This window comes from Ranitomeya variabilis, chromosome 1 (assembly GCF_051348905.1).
Source record: "Ranitomeya variabilis isolate aRanVar5 chromosome 1, aRanVar5.hap1, whole genome shotgun sequence".
NCBI lineage: Eukaryota > Metazoa > Chordata > Amphibia > Anura > Dendrobatidae > Ranitomeya > Ranitomeya variabilis.
Genome location: NC_135232.1, coordinates 1,065,501,300 through 1,065,520,489, shown reverse-complemented (window position 1 = coordinate 1,065,520,489; position 19,190 = coordinate 1,065,501,300). Strand labels below are relative to the sequence as shown.

At 41.1% G+C, this 19,190-nt stretch overlaps 1 protein-coding gene across 1 annotated transcript in view; it reads right to left on the bottom strand.

Moving 5' to 3' along the window:
* Window positions 1–1,998: 1,998 nt before the first annotated feature.
* The window catches only part of KLB (klotho beta), a 53,448-nt gene continuing 36,256 nt past the window's right edge, over window positions 1,999–19,190 (bottom strand). Inside the window, exons 2-5 of the mRNA XM_077279894.1 lie at window positions 8,547–9,057; window positions 6,972–7,240; window positions 4,687–5,830; window positions 1,999–3,624 (exon numbers count right to left, since the gene is read on the bottom strand). Coding sequence (XP_077136009.1) covers window positions 3,218–3,624; window positions 4,687–5,830; window positions 6,972–7,240; window positions 8,547–9,057 — 2,331 coding nt within the window. The 3' untranslated portion in view covers window positions 1,999–3,217. The remainder of the gene's footprint in view (window positions 3,625–4,686; window positions 5,831–6,971; window positions 7,241–8,546; window positions 9,058–19,190) is intronic.

Genomic DNA, 19,190 nt, shown 5'->3' with positions numbered 1-19,190 from the left:
TGAAAAAATAATATATTTCACGACTACGGTTTTGGAATCAGGGATGATTCTATAAATCCACACTGGTGGAAATTCATCAACACTAGTGCAAGAATTAACTTGGGTAGCTGCCCGTGATAAGCAATGAAGTGGTGGCTTAAGGCTATGTTCAAACTACTTAAGGAGATGCTTCTTTTGGGGAATTTTAGTAGCTTTTCTTTTTCTGAAGCAGTAGTGAAGAGGTTTTGAAGTGTTTTGAAGAGGATCCACTGGAAAAAAAAATGGCACCTAAAAAATTCTTCATATAAAATGCAACATGGATTTCCTACTGAAATGAATAGGATGATTTTGCCAAGTGTTTTAAGGAGGATTTTTGGAGCAGACGTGCTTCAAAAACTCATCAGAAAAACTCAGTGAGAACATAGCCCCAGTTTCTCAAAAGGCCTTTAAATAATGAGGTGGGGCCTGATTGGTTATCATGGTTAATGACTTCACTTTTACCTTCTACTACTTTTAGTAAATAAGAGATATGTGTACATAGAAATTTATATCTTCACTTAATTTTTCACGATGTTGAAAAACAGCGCTGTTCCTGACAGATTATCCCAGTAGACATGAAAAATATACATCACAATTACTTTTTCCACACAAACCAAGTAACCCAATAATTAGAGATGTGTCATTCTTGTTAAAATCATTTTTTGGCTAAATATTGTTGTATTGCTGACAGCTAAAGCCAATGTCAGACTGGACAGACTGGGTTGCCAAGGGCCACCACTAACATTGACTCTGGGGGACCATTGTTCAGCTACGTGCCAATATTACATTTTTGTCTTTTACAAATTTACCTATGCATCTAGATTATAATAATGAATGATGAGATGCTGTTTTTGTCTTTATATAGTGAATCAAATGTATTGGGCCAACTACTGCTCATATTAAGGAGTAAGTGACTTGCTCCTGCACAGGGGTCCACCGGGAGTTTTACATGTTCTGCTGTGTGCCAGTCCAAGCTTGGCTGAGGCTATATGCAGCTAGTCTATGGGTACAATATTCTCCTGTTGTCTCTCTTCTTGGCAAACATTTTATTTGAACCCCAAAGCAATGGTAGGAATTACAATTTCAATAAAAGTCACTTATCAATAGCAATACACACCCACACATTAATTTGTGCTCCAGTTTTGGACCTTGGTGCCTGAGGCAACCCAGAAACCCTTATGTACATAAGAATTATGCTACTCGGAGCCAGGTTACAAATTTGTGCATGGAGTCTAGGAGCCTCCAGATATGTACTTACTGCAGATGTATTTAGAGACCTGTATGTTATTGACAAATGTACATATAACGAATAGGGAAAATTTATCATAAAAGAAACCACTTCAGTGGGTATTCAATAACCTCTTTCTCTTTGCAGGTATCCTCATTTGATACCCACCCTCCAAGCCACACAAATATAACATAAACATCCAGAATTCAGAACTAATCCCAGCCAATATCATCCTAATGAAAGGACATTTCCAGTAAAGAGTTAGCGACAATGTTAGTACCTTTTTATAATTTTTTTTCTTTTTTTTTAAGTGACACAAACGGTGAAGCCAAGAAAAATTCTTCCAATATGCCTGGCACAATCTTTATTTCCTCAAAGATTTTTACAAAATCAGAGGCATCAATGAAGAATATTGCGGACTCATTGTAAGCTGCGGACAGTGTTCTTTGGAATCTCTGTGATATCGGTTAGGAATTTGTACACAATTAGTAGTGTTTTATACAATGGATATAGTCAAAATGTATTGGTAATGTTACTCCTACTGAAAAGGGCTTGTCCGGGAATTTAATATTGATAATATATCATTGGGATAGATCATCAGCATCAGATCGGACCCCAACCAATCTGATATTGATGATTTATCCTAGCTAGAAGGACATATAACTAGATTTATCCATTAATATTATACTGTATGCCTTGAATAATCCTTTTAACCTCATTTTAACATAAGTATATCATCACTTGTTAGGTAACATATTTGGAGTATTTACCAGGAAAGCTAATAGTGCATATGTCGAATACAGTTGAAGGCCCTCATTAGCTAATAGTGCATATGTCGAATACAGTTGAAGGCCCTCATTAGCTAATAGTGCATATGTTGAAGACAGTTGAAGACCCTCACTAACCTGATGGAGGCTACATGAATTTTATTTTTGACTAGATGGTTTTTTTTTTTACTGTATAGACAAGCACAATGGTTCTATTTAATCATATCATTGTAGGCAGAGTATGCGAATGGTTGGCCATACAGTAATATATGTCAGAGGTACAAGTGGAAGAATAGTTCCAACTTATAGCCAACGAATTCCCCAAACTAGATGTGATCAGAGCTTTCATCATCTAACTTTATCATAACTTCAGAACCTGTTATAAAGCAAGAAGGCTCCTCCAATACTGCATTAATATATCATTGTCGTTAGTCCAGTTGACCTGAGCTGGAAACTAGGCTTTATTTAGTCTTCTGAAGCCCACAGACTAAAAGACTCGAATGCCCTCAACCCCAACCATCTAATGGTCACATTTTTATACTGTTACTATTGTGGTATTGTGCTATTTAATTAATCCATGTGACTTGGAACAACCCAAATTGTAAAGTAATTTCTTTTTTTTTTCGTCTCAGCTTTTGTGACCTGTCTGAACCTTTTGTATACCACAAGGTAAGCAAAACCAAAGTCTAGCAACCACTCATATCGATTTATCCATGTTAAACCAAAACTTGTAATTGGCCTAAAAATGATTAAAAAATGTATATGAATCATAGACTACCCTTGTCATTAATGCTATAAGTAAGGTTAAGGGTAAAAAAGGGGTCTCCCCTCATCTCAAGCGATGAGACCAGCAGCATTCACACTACATAACAGCAGTTTCATAAAAAGTGCTACCAATCTGTTAGACATCAAGTTACAATTCAAACAAAAAATAAAAAACACATTTTGGAAAGGTAGTTTTTTTTTCTTTTTTTAAATAAAGAAAATTTACAATAACATTTCAGTTCATAAATTAATTTCTGTGTAGGATCCGTATTAGAACATCGGGGTCCTGCTTCGACAAAACAAGTAAAGAGATATATAAATATGACGAAGAGATGTTGCTCCTGTGAATGTGCAGGATCACGTGAAAGTTTCTACTGTACGTCGTTAACGAATGGAGTGAATTTAGGCTAAAATAGTCAATATTTGGTCCTATCCAAAATTAGCATTGGCTGAAACTATCTTTCTTTTTAATGAGGAAACAAGCGTTATGCTGGTGTTTAACCGAACGAAGTTTTCTCCTTTTTCGTTTGTACTTTCGGATTATTGTAACAGTTAATAAAAGAGTGGACGTGGAGAACAGGCAGAAGCTGAAAAAGATCAGAGGCTTCCTCTGCTGTAGAAATGTGCAGAATGAACATGAGTTTTCTTCACTCTGCATTTTGCAAGAATTCCAAACTTGGTCCAGTGGAAAACCATTGGCGGTAATCAGTGCTCGGTACATGTTCACTGATGCCTTGGCTTTCATGTCGTAAATTGCGGAGTTGTAGAATCCATACTGCGGTTTAGTTTTATCAGTCAGCTTGAATGCATAGTATCCTTTCAAGTTGATGTTATCTTCTAGGTAGGCTAGAAAAAAAATTGCAAGACAGAATAAGATGAGTGCTACCATGTTTATATACGAGCAATAAGAACGTTTTCATAGTTTTCTATTGCTTTTAGTTTTACATTTGAGAACATTTTTAACTTTTTTTTTACAAGTTTTGAAAAATTTTATTGACCTTGCCCCTTAATGACTAGGCTCATTTTGGACTTCATTACGTGGCGCCATTTTTAAAAGAGAGTTGCTTTTGTAGCAATAACTTTGGAATGCTGTTCCTTTCTAAAGTGACTCTTAGATGCACTCAGTCTTCTATCCCGTAGAGTAGTGTTCCCCAATCTGTGGTTGTCCAATGTTTGCAAAACTACAACTACAATAATTTTTATAATGTAAACCTATGGCGCATCAGAATAAGGCTCCATAGGCTTTCATTGTAAAAGAGACTTCCAGCTCACACATAGAGTGAGCCCGCTAGTCATAATTGCAGTGACGTCACTGAGAAGGTGAACAGAACGGCGCTGGACACAACCGGAAATTAATACACTCACACTACATTACATGCACTGTGAGGCAGTAAGTGGAATCATATACGAGGGTCGTTATGTGCCTCCCTGGAAGCTATTTCGCCAAGTCAGATTTAAGAAAACCTGACATGGGCTATTATTTTTGGAGAGATCTGCAACTTTAAAATAAACTTTTTCAGATTGGCAGTCATTTAATGGTCTGTTGACACAGGCAGACCAAGCAAACGATACACACTGAGCGATCAGTGTGCATAGGCTGCCATAGATCTGCGAGTCCTGTTTACACAGGGCAATGCACTGTCTTTTGTCGCGTGACCGACAGCTCGTTTACATGGCAAAATAATCATGAAATAAGCATTTTCATGATTATCTTGCAGTGTAAATGCCCCTTTAGAGAGGCACCAAATAAAATGACCGCACGTCATAGTATTCTATTTACCTCCATTTTTATATGATAAAAGAAGAATGGTTAATAAAATAATGTGAATTTTAGACAGAAGATGGCTCACACATGGACTTATATTCCGTAGGACTTTAAGCAGTCTACTTATGTGGATAGCCACCCACCTTGTAATAACTGCTGGCTGTACTTCTGTAGGTAATATATTCTAAGTTCATCGCCTTCTAATGCTTTGTCATCCACTCCATTCGCTGTCACATAGATAGGAATGTCTCCATAGTTCTTCCTCATCCAATTCAGAAGACGTCTAATCCCATACGGTACGACAGCAAGTCCGTTGAACGATGTGAGACGTGTTGCATCTGACAGAAAGTGAATGTCTCGATCCGATTCAAATCTGCTATCATTCTTTGGCTCATGAATTACCAATCTGGTGGTGAAATGATTCAAGGACAAAAAATCTGCTGTTCCTTTCACCATTTTTTTCTCTTCTTCTGTGAAATAGGGCAAAAAAGATTTTGACATTCGCTTTTGGATTTTGGTGATTATGTATTGCCTCATGAGCATAGGATAATCACCTGAACCAAAGATTGGCTCAGCAATCCAAGCAATGTCAAACTGCAGGAACCTTTCTGCTGCCTCTGTGTGGGAACGCAGGAAGGGATTTGCGGGTTCAGCCCAGTCTGTATGTAAGGACAAGGATATCTGACCATGTTGGTGAGGTCTATAAACCTTGTCATACAAATGCCATGCTATGGAATGGGCGATGAGTGCATTGTGCACGGCTTGGTAGGTGTTGTTACTGCTGGTGTGGTAATATTGGCTTAGACGGTTTGGCTCATTAATCGTGACCCACTGTTTCACCAGATCACCAAATTCATGAAAGCAAAGCTTAGCATAATCACTGAAAGCTTGAGTAATGGTTCGGTTTAACCAGCCTCCATTTCCTAACAATGGTGCGGGAAGACTTATAGATCCATGTGTTGGGTAGTAAAGCGTTAGCATTATCTTTATACCAAGTTTGGAGGCCTCGGTTATTATGCACCGATAATATCTCAGAACTTCTCGGTTAACTGAGGACAAGTCACCTTTTGGCATAATCATAGACCAATTAAGAGCGAATCTATAATATGTGACTTTTATATTTTTCAGTAGGGCTAGTTGTTTTTTGATGGTAATGAAATCAGTACATTGGGCCGCCCGGGTCTTCAGCTCCACTCCTTTTATTGCATGTAGGATGCCATCTCCTGTAACGTTCCACACGTACAATTTACGATCCACAAACTGAGGAGATGATGGGGCCAGCTCTGCCTGTGAAGAAACAAGAAAGTGACATTTTAAGAGAAGATAGTTACAGCCACGACTAATTTTTGTTCTTTCGATGTAGCCGTATGAAGCCTTGTTTTTTTGCAAAATGAGTTATAGTTTTGAATGACAATATTCAATTAATTATATAATGTACTGAGATGGGAAAAAATGCCAAGTAAGGTGACACGGTGAAAAAGAGCAATTCCAACATTGCTTTTTTGGGTGTAATTTTATATGGTATTTAGGTATAAATGACCAGGCAACATGATTTTTTCAGGCTAGTATGATTAATGGAATATAATAAAATTATATTTTTTATACTTTAGTGGTTAACATGAATTCAGAATTTTGTAAAACCAAAAACCGTTTTTGGTTTGTGTCACTATTTTCAGAGATCATTAACTTTTTTTTTTTACTTTTCATTGATGTCCTCTAGCAAGCAAGCTGATGTTTTTATCGACACCATGTTGGGGTACATACGATGTAATCCTCACTTATTTTCATAGATCATTGTTTTATGGACATAGTGATACCAAATATTTTTTTTAATTTATTTTAAATAGGGAACAGGCGGGGGGGGGGGGGGGGGGGGGGATTTAAACTTTTTTTTTTTTAGACTCTTTTTTAAACATTTCTTAAATTATTATTTTTTTTATTTATTTAGCCCCGAATCCCATAGGGGGGATTGAGCCTGTTATCTTGTGTACTATATAATGCAAAACTATGGTATTGCAATATGCAGAAGAAATTATGAACTTCTATGGGGCCCAGCCTGAGAACATACAAGGTTTATACAGTTAAAGCACCATATAAACATTAGGTGGCTGTCGACCCAACAACAGCCATCTTAGCCGACTCTCCCTTACACAGGTGTGCTCGTTCAGCGCTCCTGTGCTCTTTATGAGTAAGCCGCCGATTGACACGCCGGTCGGTGGCATATGTCTGGAAGAACAGTAGTCTGAAATCAGACATGGCAATCAACATCTCCCTTGACCATCAGTCGGACCTCTCCCTCTTACACATTAGACTGTTGGCCGAAGCTGTCGGTATCGCAGGTACAACTAACATTAGTCTAATGGGTGTGGGGGGCTTAAGACTCTGTATACATCTCCACTGCCATAGTATCATTTCTGATTATATTTACCTTTAGTACAGAATCTGTTATTCCCCAGGAGAAGTCACAGGGAAACTGTCCACGAATTTCTGATTCTGGGGCGCCATCTGGAAAACCTTTCTTTTGTATGATTTGTTTGAAGTATAATGCAGAAGATTTTGGAGTTATTGCATTGCTCTTGTTGGTGAAATCTACATAGAATAATCCACGTCTAATCTTGTAGCCTTCTTGCCATTCAAAACTGTCCATCAAGGACCAGGCGGTGTAGCCAAAGACCTGTATGTTGTCATAAGTAATAGCTGTAAACAGTCCACAAAAACAAACAAAAATGTTAATTAAGAGGTAAAAAGGAAGATTTTTCACATTGCGTTTACATTGACAGAGCCCTTTATATACTTTCAAAATGACACAAATTCTCCTACGTATGACTTTCCTGCAGGCTTGCTTTGTACAATCGGCCACCCATGTGATTATTTGCTAAATGTGTGGAACAGAAAAAGTTATCACTATTGTCATTATTTTTATTATTCAGGCTCTCTTCCTTCCACACTATGCTAATAGGTTCCTGTACTTTTGATGACATAAAGGGAACTTGTCAAGATCCGAAATGCTATTTACCTGCAGTTATAGGGGTAATCTGTAGGTAAACAGCATTTAAACACTGCTTAAATGTCTCACTGGAGTAGCAGCTACAGGGAGAAAATGACTTTTTAATCTCCCAGTAGCCGCTGGCTTCCAGTCATTGGGGCGGTGCAGGAAGCTGTAACAGTCATGACTCTGTGTACTGTGAGCGAGGCCGTAATGACTGCTCTGCACTTTGACTGACAGCTTACTCTTCACATACACAGAACAGAGATCGCTGTTAATTAAAGTGCCAAAAGCAAGAGGCTCCTGGAAGAATAAAACTTAATTTTCTCCCTGCGAACCTCTTTCAGTAAGCAGTTAAACAGTATTTACCTGCAGATTACTCTTATATTGCACGTAAATAGTGTATCTAGATGCAATATGTTCCTTCTAAAATATGAAGTCTACATCTTCTGCATTATTCTTGACATCAAAGATGAAACCCACCAAAGGAAAGGTGATAAACCTCATTATAAATCTTCTAGAATTTATTGGAACCCATTAGGAAACAGAACTATCATAGCTGTCAAAACAGAAGCCTTGGCACTATTGTGAGCAGAGCATTAAAGGGTTGGCATCCAGATTTGATACTGTCCCCTTATATGATGGATGGGGGATAACTCCCTGATAGTTGGGGGTCCCCTGATGAACCAGAAAACGAGGCTCTGAAGAGCTCTGACTGAATAGATAAGGGGTTGAGCATGGACACCTCTACTACATTTATTCTCAATGACATTTTCGAAGATCAAGTAATTTGGCCAAACATAGGCACCTGACAAGAATGGTTGGACAAATGTAATTTACCTAGGCCACAAGAATTACACTACAAGGTGGATCTGATCCATAATATACAGAAGGCTACAAAATAAAAACTTGACCAGAAGATTTGTACTCCCCTATAGTATGGCATGGCTGGAAAAGTTCTGGCAGGTTATCTTTTAATACAATAGATGTTCCTGAGGTCAATGGATATCTACTCACCCTGTAGAATATCATTGATGAACTTCTTCATGATGTAGACCGTCGTCGTGTCTTCAGTTTGGATGTTGCTGTTTGAGAACCATCCATTTTCCATTATCAGGATTTTGGGATTGTTGTACTCCATCTTGATCCAGTTTAACACCCCTCTTAAATGAATTAGGGCACGGATCAACTTATTGGAATCATTGGATCGCTTGAAGTTATTGGGTCCAAAAGAGAATGCAAAGAAGTCTGCTGTTCCTTTAATAGAAGCTTTTTCTGACTCAGAAAATACGGGAAGGATGGATTCATATTTTCTTTTTAGACTTTCCGGGTAATCCCCGTCAATATGAATAGGTTTTGCAAAGCGCCCAAGTACAGTATCCATGGATTCTTGACACATGTTAATTGTTGATGAGTCAATATGTTTTTTCTCTGGTTCTATCCAGTGGGAGCCCAATGTCATGGACAAGTATCCCTTTTGAGATTGTCGGAAATGATTGTCATAGGTATGCCAGACCACAGCATGAGCCTAGAATAAAAATGTAGCTTTATCAATCAAAACAGCAAATACATGCATTATAGGGTGCACCTCATGTGGATATTAGGCTGAAGAAATTAACAAATCCAACAACGATTTTTTTTGCTCACTTACTATGAATATTAAAAATATCAGGAATGCAAATTAGCTGTCAAAGAAAGTGTTGTCTCTCTATTGCCTCCTAAAGGAACAGACACCCATTTGCAGACAGGTCTTGGGAACACTTTTATCCCCTTACTGACACCACAAGTTGCCATAAAAGATACCAATAGGCCAGGCCAAGATCAGTGAGAAAAAGACCAAAAGCCTTTCACCAAACCAATCAGTATACTGCTCTGCATTGAGGAGAAGAAAGAAAAACAGCAATCTATAGATGGGTATGGTTTCATTATGGAGAAGAACCTGGTTATGCAATCATGTTGTAAGGCTTGATAAAGGCTCTGTGTTTATCCTGTAGACGTCTGGTGCAATGGAGGACGTCAAACTGTACTGTTTTTAGCCACAAGAAGGGCACTATTATCGTCTGAAGGCAAAAAGTACTGCATGTACCGTTAACACATTATCTGTACCTTTGAGAAAGCCAGTTCCCCCGGCGAAACGCGTGTAGTCCTGAGATGAACCTAATTTCAGCGTGATATCGGCACACTATTACTTACTCACACCACACTAGTCCGATCCCAGCATGGTCTCTAACTGTGAGACACGGGCAGTGATCCCTAGGGAGTCGGTGTGCTTGATCGGTAAGCGCGCTGACTCTCCCTCTGACTGCATGTTAATCGACCGGCAGCTGTTATTCAATCTAGACTCTCCTGCTCTTAGCCACAGACACTACACAGCGACGGAGCAGAAGTGCCGACAATCTCCAATCTTATGTATCCTGTAGTGTGAATTATGGACTCTAATATGCCATGAGGGTGTCTTCACAAATTGAAGATTGATTAATTCTCATACACCACTAGGGTGTTTAATTCATTGTATACCCCACAATGAGGATACATTGGCAATTTCTGCAGGTTTCTAATATAGGTTTATTCAACATCACAAGTCCTTTGTTCAATAATTAAATTAAATTAAAGGGATCCAGATACATCATGGTGTGATGGTACAATAATGGTATAATCCTGGTAGACAGCTGCACTGTCATTGGTCTTGATAAAACACAGTGGACCTACACAGCAGATGACATGGCTCCCTGTTATGACCCCAATGGCGAGGGTCTCAGAGATATCAGCAAGTCTGCGAAATACAAAAATCCAGCTCATAGGGCAGTGGTAACTGGGTTGACCATATATCTACTCCTAACGCCAACACTATAAGTAGCCGGGGAACATGCCTACGTTGGTCGCTAGATGTCTCGCGCCAGCCGGAGGACTAACTACCCCTAGAAGAGGAAAACAAAGACCTCTCTTGCCTCCAGAGAATAGACCCCAAAAGTTGGATACAAGCCCCCCACAAATAATAACGGTGAGGTAAGAGGAAATGACAAACACAGAGATGAACTAGGTTTAGCAAAGAGAGGCCCACTCACTAATAGCAGAATGTAGTAAGATAACTTATATGGTCAATAAAAACCCTACAAAAATCCACACTGGAGATTCAAGAACCCCCGAACCGTCTAACGGCCCGGGGGGAGAACTCCAGCCTCCCTAGAGCTTCCAGCAAGGATAGGATACAGATAATGTACAAGCTGGACAAAAATGCAAACAAAAACAATAGCAAAAAGCAAGAAAGCAGACTTAGCTTAATCAAGCAGGAACCAGGATCAGTAGACAAGAGCACTACAGATTAGCTCTGATATCAACGTTGCCAGGCATTGAACTGAAGGTCCAGGGAGCTAATATAGCAACACCCCTGACCTAACGACCCAGGTGAGCATACAAGGGATGATAGACATACCCAGAGTAAAAACACTAGTAGCCACTAGAGGGAGCCAAAAGGTAAATTCACAACAGTACCCCCCCCTTAGTGAGGGGTCACCGAACCCTCACCAAAACCACCAGGGCGATCAGGATGAGCAGCGTGAAAGGCGCGAACTAAATCGGCCGCATGCACATCAGAGGCGACCACCCAGGAATTATCCTCCTGACCATAGCCCTTCCACTTGACCAGGTACTGAAGCCTCCGCCTGGAGAGACGAGAATCTAAGATCTTCTCCACCACGTACTCCAACTCGCCCTCAACCAACACCGGAGCAGGAGGCTCAGCAGAAGGAACCACAGGCACAACGTACCGCCGCAACAAGGACCTATGAAATACGTTGTGAATGGCAAACGACACCGGAAGATCCAAGCGAAAGGATACAGGATTAAGGATCTCCAATATCTTGTAAGGACCAATGAATCGAGGCTTAAATTTGGGAGAGGAGACCTTCATAGGAACAAATCGAGAAGACAGCCATACCAAATCCCCAACACGAAGTCGGGGACCCACACCGCGGCGGCGATTGGCAAAACGCTGAGCCTTCTCCTGTGACAACTTCAAGTTGTCCACCACATGATTCCAGATCCGCTGCAACCTATCCACCACAGAATCCACTCCAGGACAGTCAGAAGGCTCCACATGTCCCGAGGAAAAACGAGGATGGAAACCGGAGTTGCAGAAAAATGGCGAAACCAAGGTGGCAGAACTAGCCCGATTATTAAGGGCAAATTCAGCCAACGGCAAGAAGGTCACCCAATCATCCTGATCAGAAGAGACAAAACACCTCAAATACGCCTCCAGAGTCTGATTAGTTCGTTCCGTTTGTCCGTTAGTCTGTGGATGAAAAGCGGATGAAAACGACAAATCAATGCCCATCCTACCACAAAAGGATCGCCAGAACCTGGAAACAAACTGGGATCCTCTGTCCGACACAATATTCTCAGGAATGCCGTGCAAACGAACCACGTTCTGGAAGAACACAGGAACCAGATCAGCAGAGGAAGGCAGCTTAGGCAAAGGAACCAGATGGACCATCTTGGAGAAACGATCACATATCACCCAGATGACAGACATGCCTTTAGACACCGGGAGATCCGAAATGAAATCCATAGAGATGTGTGTCCAAGGTCTCTTCGGGACAGGCAAGGGCAAGAGCAACCCGCTGGCACGAGAACAGCAAGGCTTAGCTCGAGCACAAGTACCGCAGGACTGCACAAATGACCGCACATCCCTTGACAAGGAAGGCCACCAAAAGGACCTGGCCACCAGATCTCTGGTGCCAAAAATTCCCGGGTGCCCTGCCAACACTGAGGAATGAACCTCGGAAATGACTCTGCTGGTCCATTTAGCAGGCACAAACAATCTGTCAGGTGGACAAGAGTCAGGCCTACCAGCCTGAAATCTCTGCAACACACGTCGCAGATCTGGAGAAATCGCTGACAAGATAACTCCTTCCTTAAGAATACCCTCAGGTTCAGCGACTCCAGGAGCATCAGGCACAAAGCTCCTAGACAGAGCATCGGCCTTCACATTCTTAGAACCTGGTAAATACGAGACCACAAAGTCAAAACGGGAGAAAAACAATGACCAGCGGGCCTGTCTAGGATTCAGGCGTTTAGCAGACTCGAGATACATCAAATTTTTGTGATCAGTCAAGACCACCACCCGATGCTTAGCACCCTCGAGCCAATGACGCCACTCCTCAAATGCCCACTTCATGGCCAATAACTCCCGATTGCCCACATCATAATTTCGCTCTGCCGGCGAAAACTTCCTAGAGAAAAAGGCACAAGGTCTCATAGTAGAGCAACCAAGGCCTCTCTGCGACAAAACGGCCCCTGCCCCAATCTCCGAAGCATCCACCTCAACCTGAAAGGGAAGTGAGACGTCAGGCTGGCACAAAACAGGCGCCGAAGTAAACCGGCGTTTCAACTCCTGGAAAGCCTCCACGGCAGCAGGAGCCCAGTTAGCTACATCAGAGCCTTTCTTGGTCATATCCGTCAGCGGTTTAACAACGCTAGAGAAATTTGCGATAAAACGACGGTAGAAGTTAGCAAAACCCAAGAACTTCTGAAGACTCTTAACTGACGAGGGTTGAGTCCAATCATGAATAGCTCGAACCTTGACTGGATCCATCTCCACAGCAGAAGGAGAAAAAATGAACCCCAAAAAGGGAACCTTCTGTACACCAAAGAGACACTTTGAGCCTTTTACAAACAAAGAATTTTCACGCAAAATCTCAAAAACCATCCTGACCTGCTCCACATGCGAGTCCCAGTCCTCAGAAAAAAACAGAATATCATCCAGATAAACAATCAAAAATTTATCCAGATACTTCCGGAAAATGTCATGCATGAAGGACTGAAAAACTGAAGGTGCATTAGAGAGCCCAAATGGCATCACCAAGTACTCAAAATGACCTTCGGGCGTATTGAATGCGGTTTTCCATTCATCGCCCTGCCTAATGCGCACAAGGTTGTACGCACCACGAAGGTCTATCTTGGTGAACCACTTGGCACCTTTAATCCGGGCAAACAAATCTGACAACAACGGCAAAGGATACTGAAATTTGACAGTGATCTTATTTAAAAGCCGATAGTCAATACAAGGCCTCAAAGATCCGTCATTTTTGGCCACAAAAAAGAATCCCGCACCAAGAGGGGAAGAAGAAGGACGGATATGCCCCTTCTCCAGAGACTCCTTGATATATGAACGCATCGCGGTATGTTCAGGTACCGACAGATTAAACAGTCTCCCCTTAGGAAACTTACTGCCAGGGATCAAATCTATTGCACAGTCACATTCCCTATGAGGAGGCAGTGCACTGGACTTAGACTCGCTGAAGACATCCTGATAATCAGACAAATACGCCGGAACTTCCGAAGGCGTAGAAGAAGCAATAGACAAGGGCAGGGAATCTCCATGAATTCCATGGCAGCCCCAACTTGACACTGACATAGCCTTCCAGTCCAAGACTGGATTATGGGTCTGTAACCATGGCAAACCCAAAACAACCAAATCATGCATTTTATGCAGAACAAGAAAACGTATTACCTCCCGATGTTCGGGAGTCATGCACATGGTAACCTGTGTCCAAAACTGCGGTTTATTTTTTGCCAATGGCGTAGAATCAATACCCCTAAGAGGGATAGGATTTTCCAATGGCTCAAGAACAAATCCGCAGCGCTTGGCAAATGACAGATCCATAAGGCTCAGGGCCGCACCTGAGTCCACAAACGCCATGACAGGATACGATGACAGTGAGCAAATCAAAGTTACAGATAGAATAAATTTAGGTTGCAAATTACCAATGACGACCGGACTAACAACCTTAGTAAGACGTTTAGAGCATGCTGAGATAACATGTGTAGAATCACCACAGTAGTAACACAAGCCATTCTGGCGTCTATGAATTTTCCGCTCATTTCTAGTCAGGATTCTATCACATTGCATTAATTCAGGTGCCTGTTCAGACAACACCATGAGGGAATTTGCGGTTTTGCGCTCCCGCAACCGCCGGTCGATTTGAATAGCCAGGGCCATAGAATCATTCAGACCTGTGGGAAATAACAATTTTCACTTGCTGAGCGGAGTCTCCAGAGGAACAGGGTCTCAGGGACAAAAACAATTTACAATTATTCCTGAAATTTCTAAACTTAAATCGGTCTCCGGAAAACAGTTCAGGAATCGGTATCTTAGGTTCTGACATAGGATTTCTGGTAACATAATCTTGTATGCCCTGCACACGAGCAGCAAGCTGGTCCACACCTGAAATCAAGGTCTGGACATTCATGTCTGCAGCAATCACAAGCCACTCAGAGGTAAAGGGGAAAAGAAAAAAAAAATGAGAGAGAGAAAAAAAACCTCAGAACTTTCTTTCTTATAATCCCGCTTCTGCAATGCATTTAACATTTAATACTGGCCTGGCAAACTGTTATGACCCCAATGGCGAGGGTCTCAGAGATATCAGCAAGTCTGCGAAATACAAAAATCCAGCTCATAGGGCAGTGGTAACTGGGTTGACCATATATCTACTCCTAACGCCAACACTATAAGTAGCCGGGGAACATGCCTACGTTGGTCGCTAGATGTCTCGCGCCAGCCGGAGGACTAACTACCCCTAGAAGAGGAAAACAAAGACCTCTCTTGCCTCCAGAGAATAGACCCCAAAAGTTGGATACAAGCCCCCCACAAATAATAACGGTGAGGTAAGAGGAAATGACAAACACAGAGATGAACTAGGTTTAGCAAAGAGAGGCCCACTCACTAATAGCAGAATGTAGTAAGATAACTTATATGGTCAACAAAAACCCTACAAAAATCCACACTGGAGATTCAAGAACCCCCGAACCGTCTAACGGCCCGGGGGGAGAACTCCAGCCTCCCTAGAGCTTCCAGCAAGGATAGGATACAGATAATGTACAAGCTGGACAAAAATGCAAACAAAAACAATAGCAAAAAGCAAGAAAGCAGACTTAGCTTAATCAAGCAGGAACCAGGATCAGTAGACAAGAGCACTACAGATTAGCTCTGATATCAACGTTGCCAGGCATTGAACTGAAGGTCCAGGGAGCTAATATAGCAACACCCCTGACCTAACGACCCAGGTGAGCATACAAGGGATGATAGACATACCCAGAGTAAAAACACTAGTAGCCACTAGAGGGAGCCAAAAGGTAAATTCACACAGCTCCCCAAACCATCACTGATTGTGGAAACTTCACACAAGACCTCAAGCAGCTTGGATTGTGGCCTCTCCACTCTTCCTCCAGACTCTGGGACCTTGATTTCCAAATGAAATGCAACATTTACTTTCATCTGAAAACAACACCTTGGGGCACTGAGCAACAGTCCAGTTCTTTTTTTCCTTGGCTCAGGTAAGATGCTTCTGGCTTTGTCTATTGGGCATGAGTGGCTTTGACACTGCAGTCTTCCCCATGATTGTGGAGCCTACTGAAACAGACTAAAGGACCTTTTTAAATGCTTAGCAAGCCTTTGCAGGTGTTTTTGTTAATTATTCTAATTTACTGAGATAATGACTTTTGGGTTTTCATTGGCTGTAAGCCATAATTACCTTGTAGGGGGCATTCAGAGTAGAATTTCAATATTTGCAGATGACACTAAACTCTGCAGGGTAATCAATACAGGGGAGGACAATTTTATATTACAGGCTGATTTATGTAAACTAGAAGCTTGGGCTGATAAATGGCAAATGAGCTTTAATGGGGATAAATGTAAGGTCATGCACTTGGGTAGAAGTAATAAGATGTATAACTATGTGCTTAATTCTAAAACTCTGGGCAAAACCGTTAATGAAAAAGACCTGGGTGTATGGGTGGATGACAAACTCATATTCAGTGGCCAGTGTCAGGCAGCTGCTACAAAGGCAAATAAAATAATGGGATGCATTAAAAGAGGCATAGATGCTCATGAGGAGAACATAATTTTACCTCTATACAAGTCACTAGTGCGACCACACTTAGAATACTGTGCACAGTTCTGGTCTCCGGTGTATAAGAAAGACATAGCTGAACTGGAGCGGGTGCAGAGAAGAGCGACCAAGGTTATTAGAGGACTGGGGGGTCTGCAATACCAAGATAGGTTATTACACTTGGGGCTATTTAGTTTGGAAAAACGAAGACTAAGGGGTGATCTTATGTTAATGTATAAATATATGAGGGGACAGTACAAAGACCTTTCTGCTGATCTTTTTAATCATAGACCGGTGACAGGGACAAGGGGGCATCCTCTACGTCTGGAGGAAAGAAGGTTTAAGCATAATAACAGACGCGGATTCTTTACTGTAAGAGCAGTGAGACTATGGAACTCTCTGCCGTATGATGTTGTAATGAGTGACTCATTGCTTCAATTTAAGAGGGGACTGGATACCTTTCTGGAAATGTATAATATTACAGGGTATATATATTAGATTCCTTGATAAGGCGTTGATCCAGGGAACTAGTCTGATTGCCGTATGTGGGGTCGGGAAGGAATTTTTTTCCCCATGATGGAGCTTACTCTTACCACATGGGGTTTTTTTGCCTTCCCCTGGATCAACATGTTAGGGCATGCTAGGCTATGGGTTGAACTAGATGGACTTAAAGTCTTCCTTCAACCTTAATAACTATGTAACTATGTAACTATAATCATCAACATTAACAGAAATAAACACTTGAAATAGATCACTCTGTTTGTAATGACTCTATATAATATGAGATTAACTTTGTATTGAAGAACTGAAATAAATTAACTTTTTGATGATATTCTAATTTTGTGAGAAGCACCTGTACATCTCAACAGATGTATGGTTAATTGATTTTAGTATATGTTGTATACCTAATTTTGGTAGTGTACACCTATGTGAATCTTGTCTGATGTTACTCGGAGAATTATCAATGTGTGTCATCTGTGGTGTTACATAGGACTGAAAGTAAGGCTGTGTTCACATGTCCAGTAGCTATTTCCATTTTTTTAATCATTCGGTTTATTTAAAGGGAATCTGTCACCCCATGGCTTCAGTGTTCTGCTCAGGCGGGTCATTGCTACTACAGTAGCAGTGAGTTGCCTGCGCAGAAGAACAATGAAGAAAGTGTCCATGGAAGGAGAGAAAAGGTACGCATAATCGCGCCATTACAGGGTGCAGGCCACCAGTACACATCACAGGACCCTGTGACGCTGAGGGGAGGGGGGAGCTACACAAATGGACACCGGAGGCAGAGTTTTTAGTCCAGCCACCGCAAGCCCTGGAGCCTGGAAGAACTCATTAACATACAGGATTAAAAGATGATTTCTCAACAACAAGACCGCAGCTATGAGGCATACAGGTAGGACGACTTGAACAATTATATCACCTGTATGCCCATATTAATAGCTTAAAAATGTCCAAGGTGACAGATTCCCTTTAAATGGAAACAAAAGAGTCAATAAAATAAATTCCATTTGCCTCCTTTCCATCTCATGCTTTTTAGCCAGAAAAAAACGCAGCCTATACAACATTTATGCAAATTGATCATCTATTTTTTTGAAACATTGAAGGCTATAGGAAACAGATTGTAACAGTCGGTTTCCATTTTCGACCTGTCTTTGCTCCATTTATAAAGGATCCATTTTTTATACTCCTGGAGCTGTTATAAACGGATGATAATTACACCGTCACTGAGCCTTCAGGGAAGGCTACATCACTGTACTTGCAGCTTTAGCCTTTGATGAGTTTTTGATGTTACAAATTTTCTGCACCATTTCTGAACCCATTAACTAAAATAGGTTACTTGCATTTTTTTAAAAATAAGCAGCATACAAAAGTCACAAAGAACTCATCGTGGGAATGTCACCTTAAATGACCGCCAATCGGTAAATATTTATCTATCGGCGGTCATACAATTATCTTTTTACACAGGCAGACAGCGCTTAACAATCTGTAACAGATCGTTCAGTGCGCATAAGCTGCCACTGTTATCGGCAGAGCAAGTTCTGTTTACACAACTATGATGCGCTGCCGAAAACTTTCATCTGTTGTGCACCACAAAAGATAATTTCACCTGACGAACAAACATTTTCCTCATTCATTGGGTGATCGATAGCCTGTTTAAATGGCAAGATTATGGTAAAACGAACATTCCTAGGAACACTTATTCATGATAATTTTGTAGTGTAAATTGACCCTTACATCTAGTATATTGTATATGCTTAAAGAGCTACTGTATCACTGTGTTACCTGTGGTGTTACATGCAAAGCAGGCTATATTACTACCGAAAGGCAATTTTTAAAACCTACATATGAAATTGGAGGCATATGGAGAAGTACGGACCCATAGATTTTTATGCGAGCTAAATTATAGATCTAAAAAAAAAGACCAGCACAAATGTCACAGGATGAAGCAAGTATGAACAGATGCAAGATTCTGTGACTATAAAGTACAGCTCTGGCAAAAATTAAGAGACCACCACATCACAACCCTGTCATGGGCAGTCCAATCTCCAGATCTGAACCACATTGAAAACCACTGGAATGTAATCAGGAGGATGATGGATAGTCACAAGCCATCAAACAAATAAGAACTGCTTAAATTTTTGCACCAGTAGCAGTGTGAAAGACTGGTGGAAAGCATGCCAAGACGCATGAAAGCTGTGATTAAAAATCATTGTTATTCCACAAAATATTGATTTCTGAACTCTTCCTGAGTTAAAACATTAGTGTTATTGTT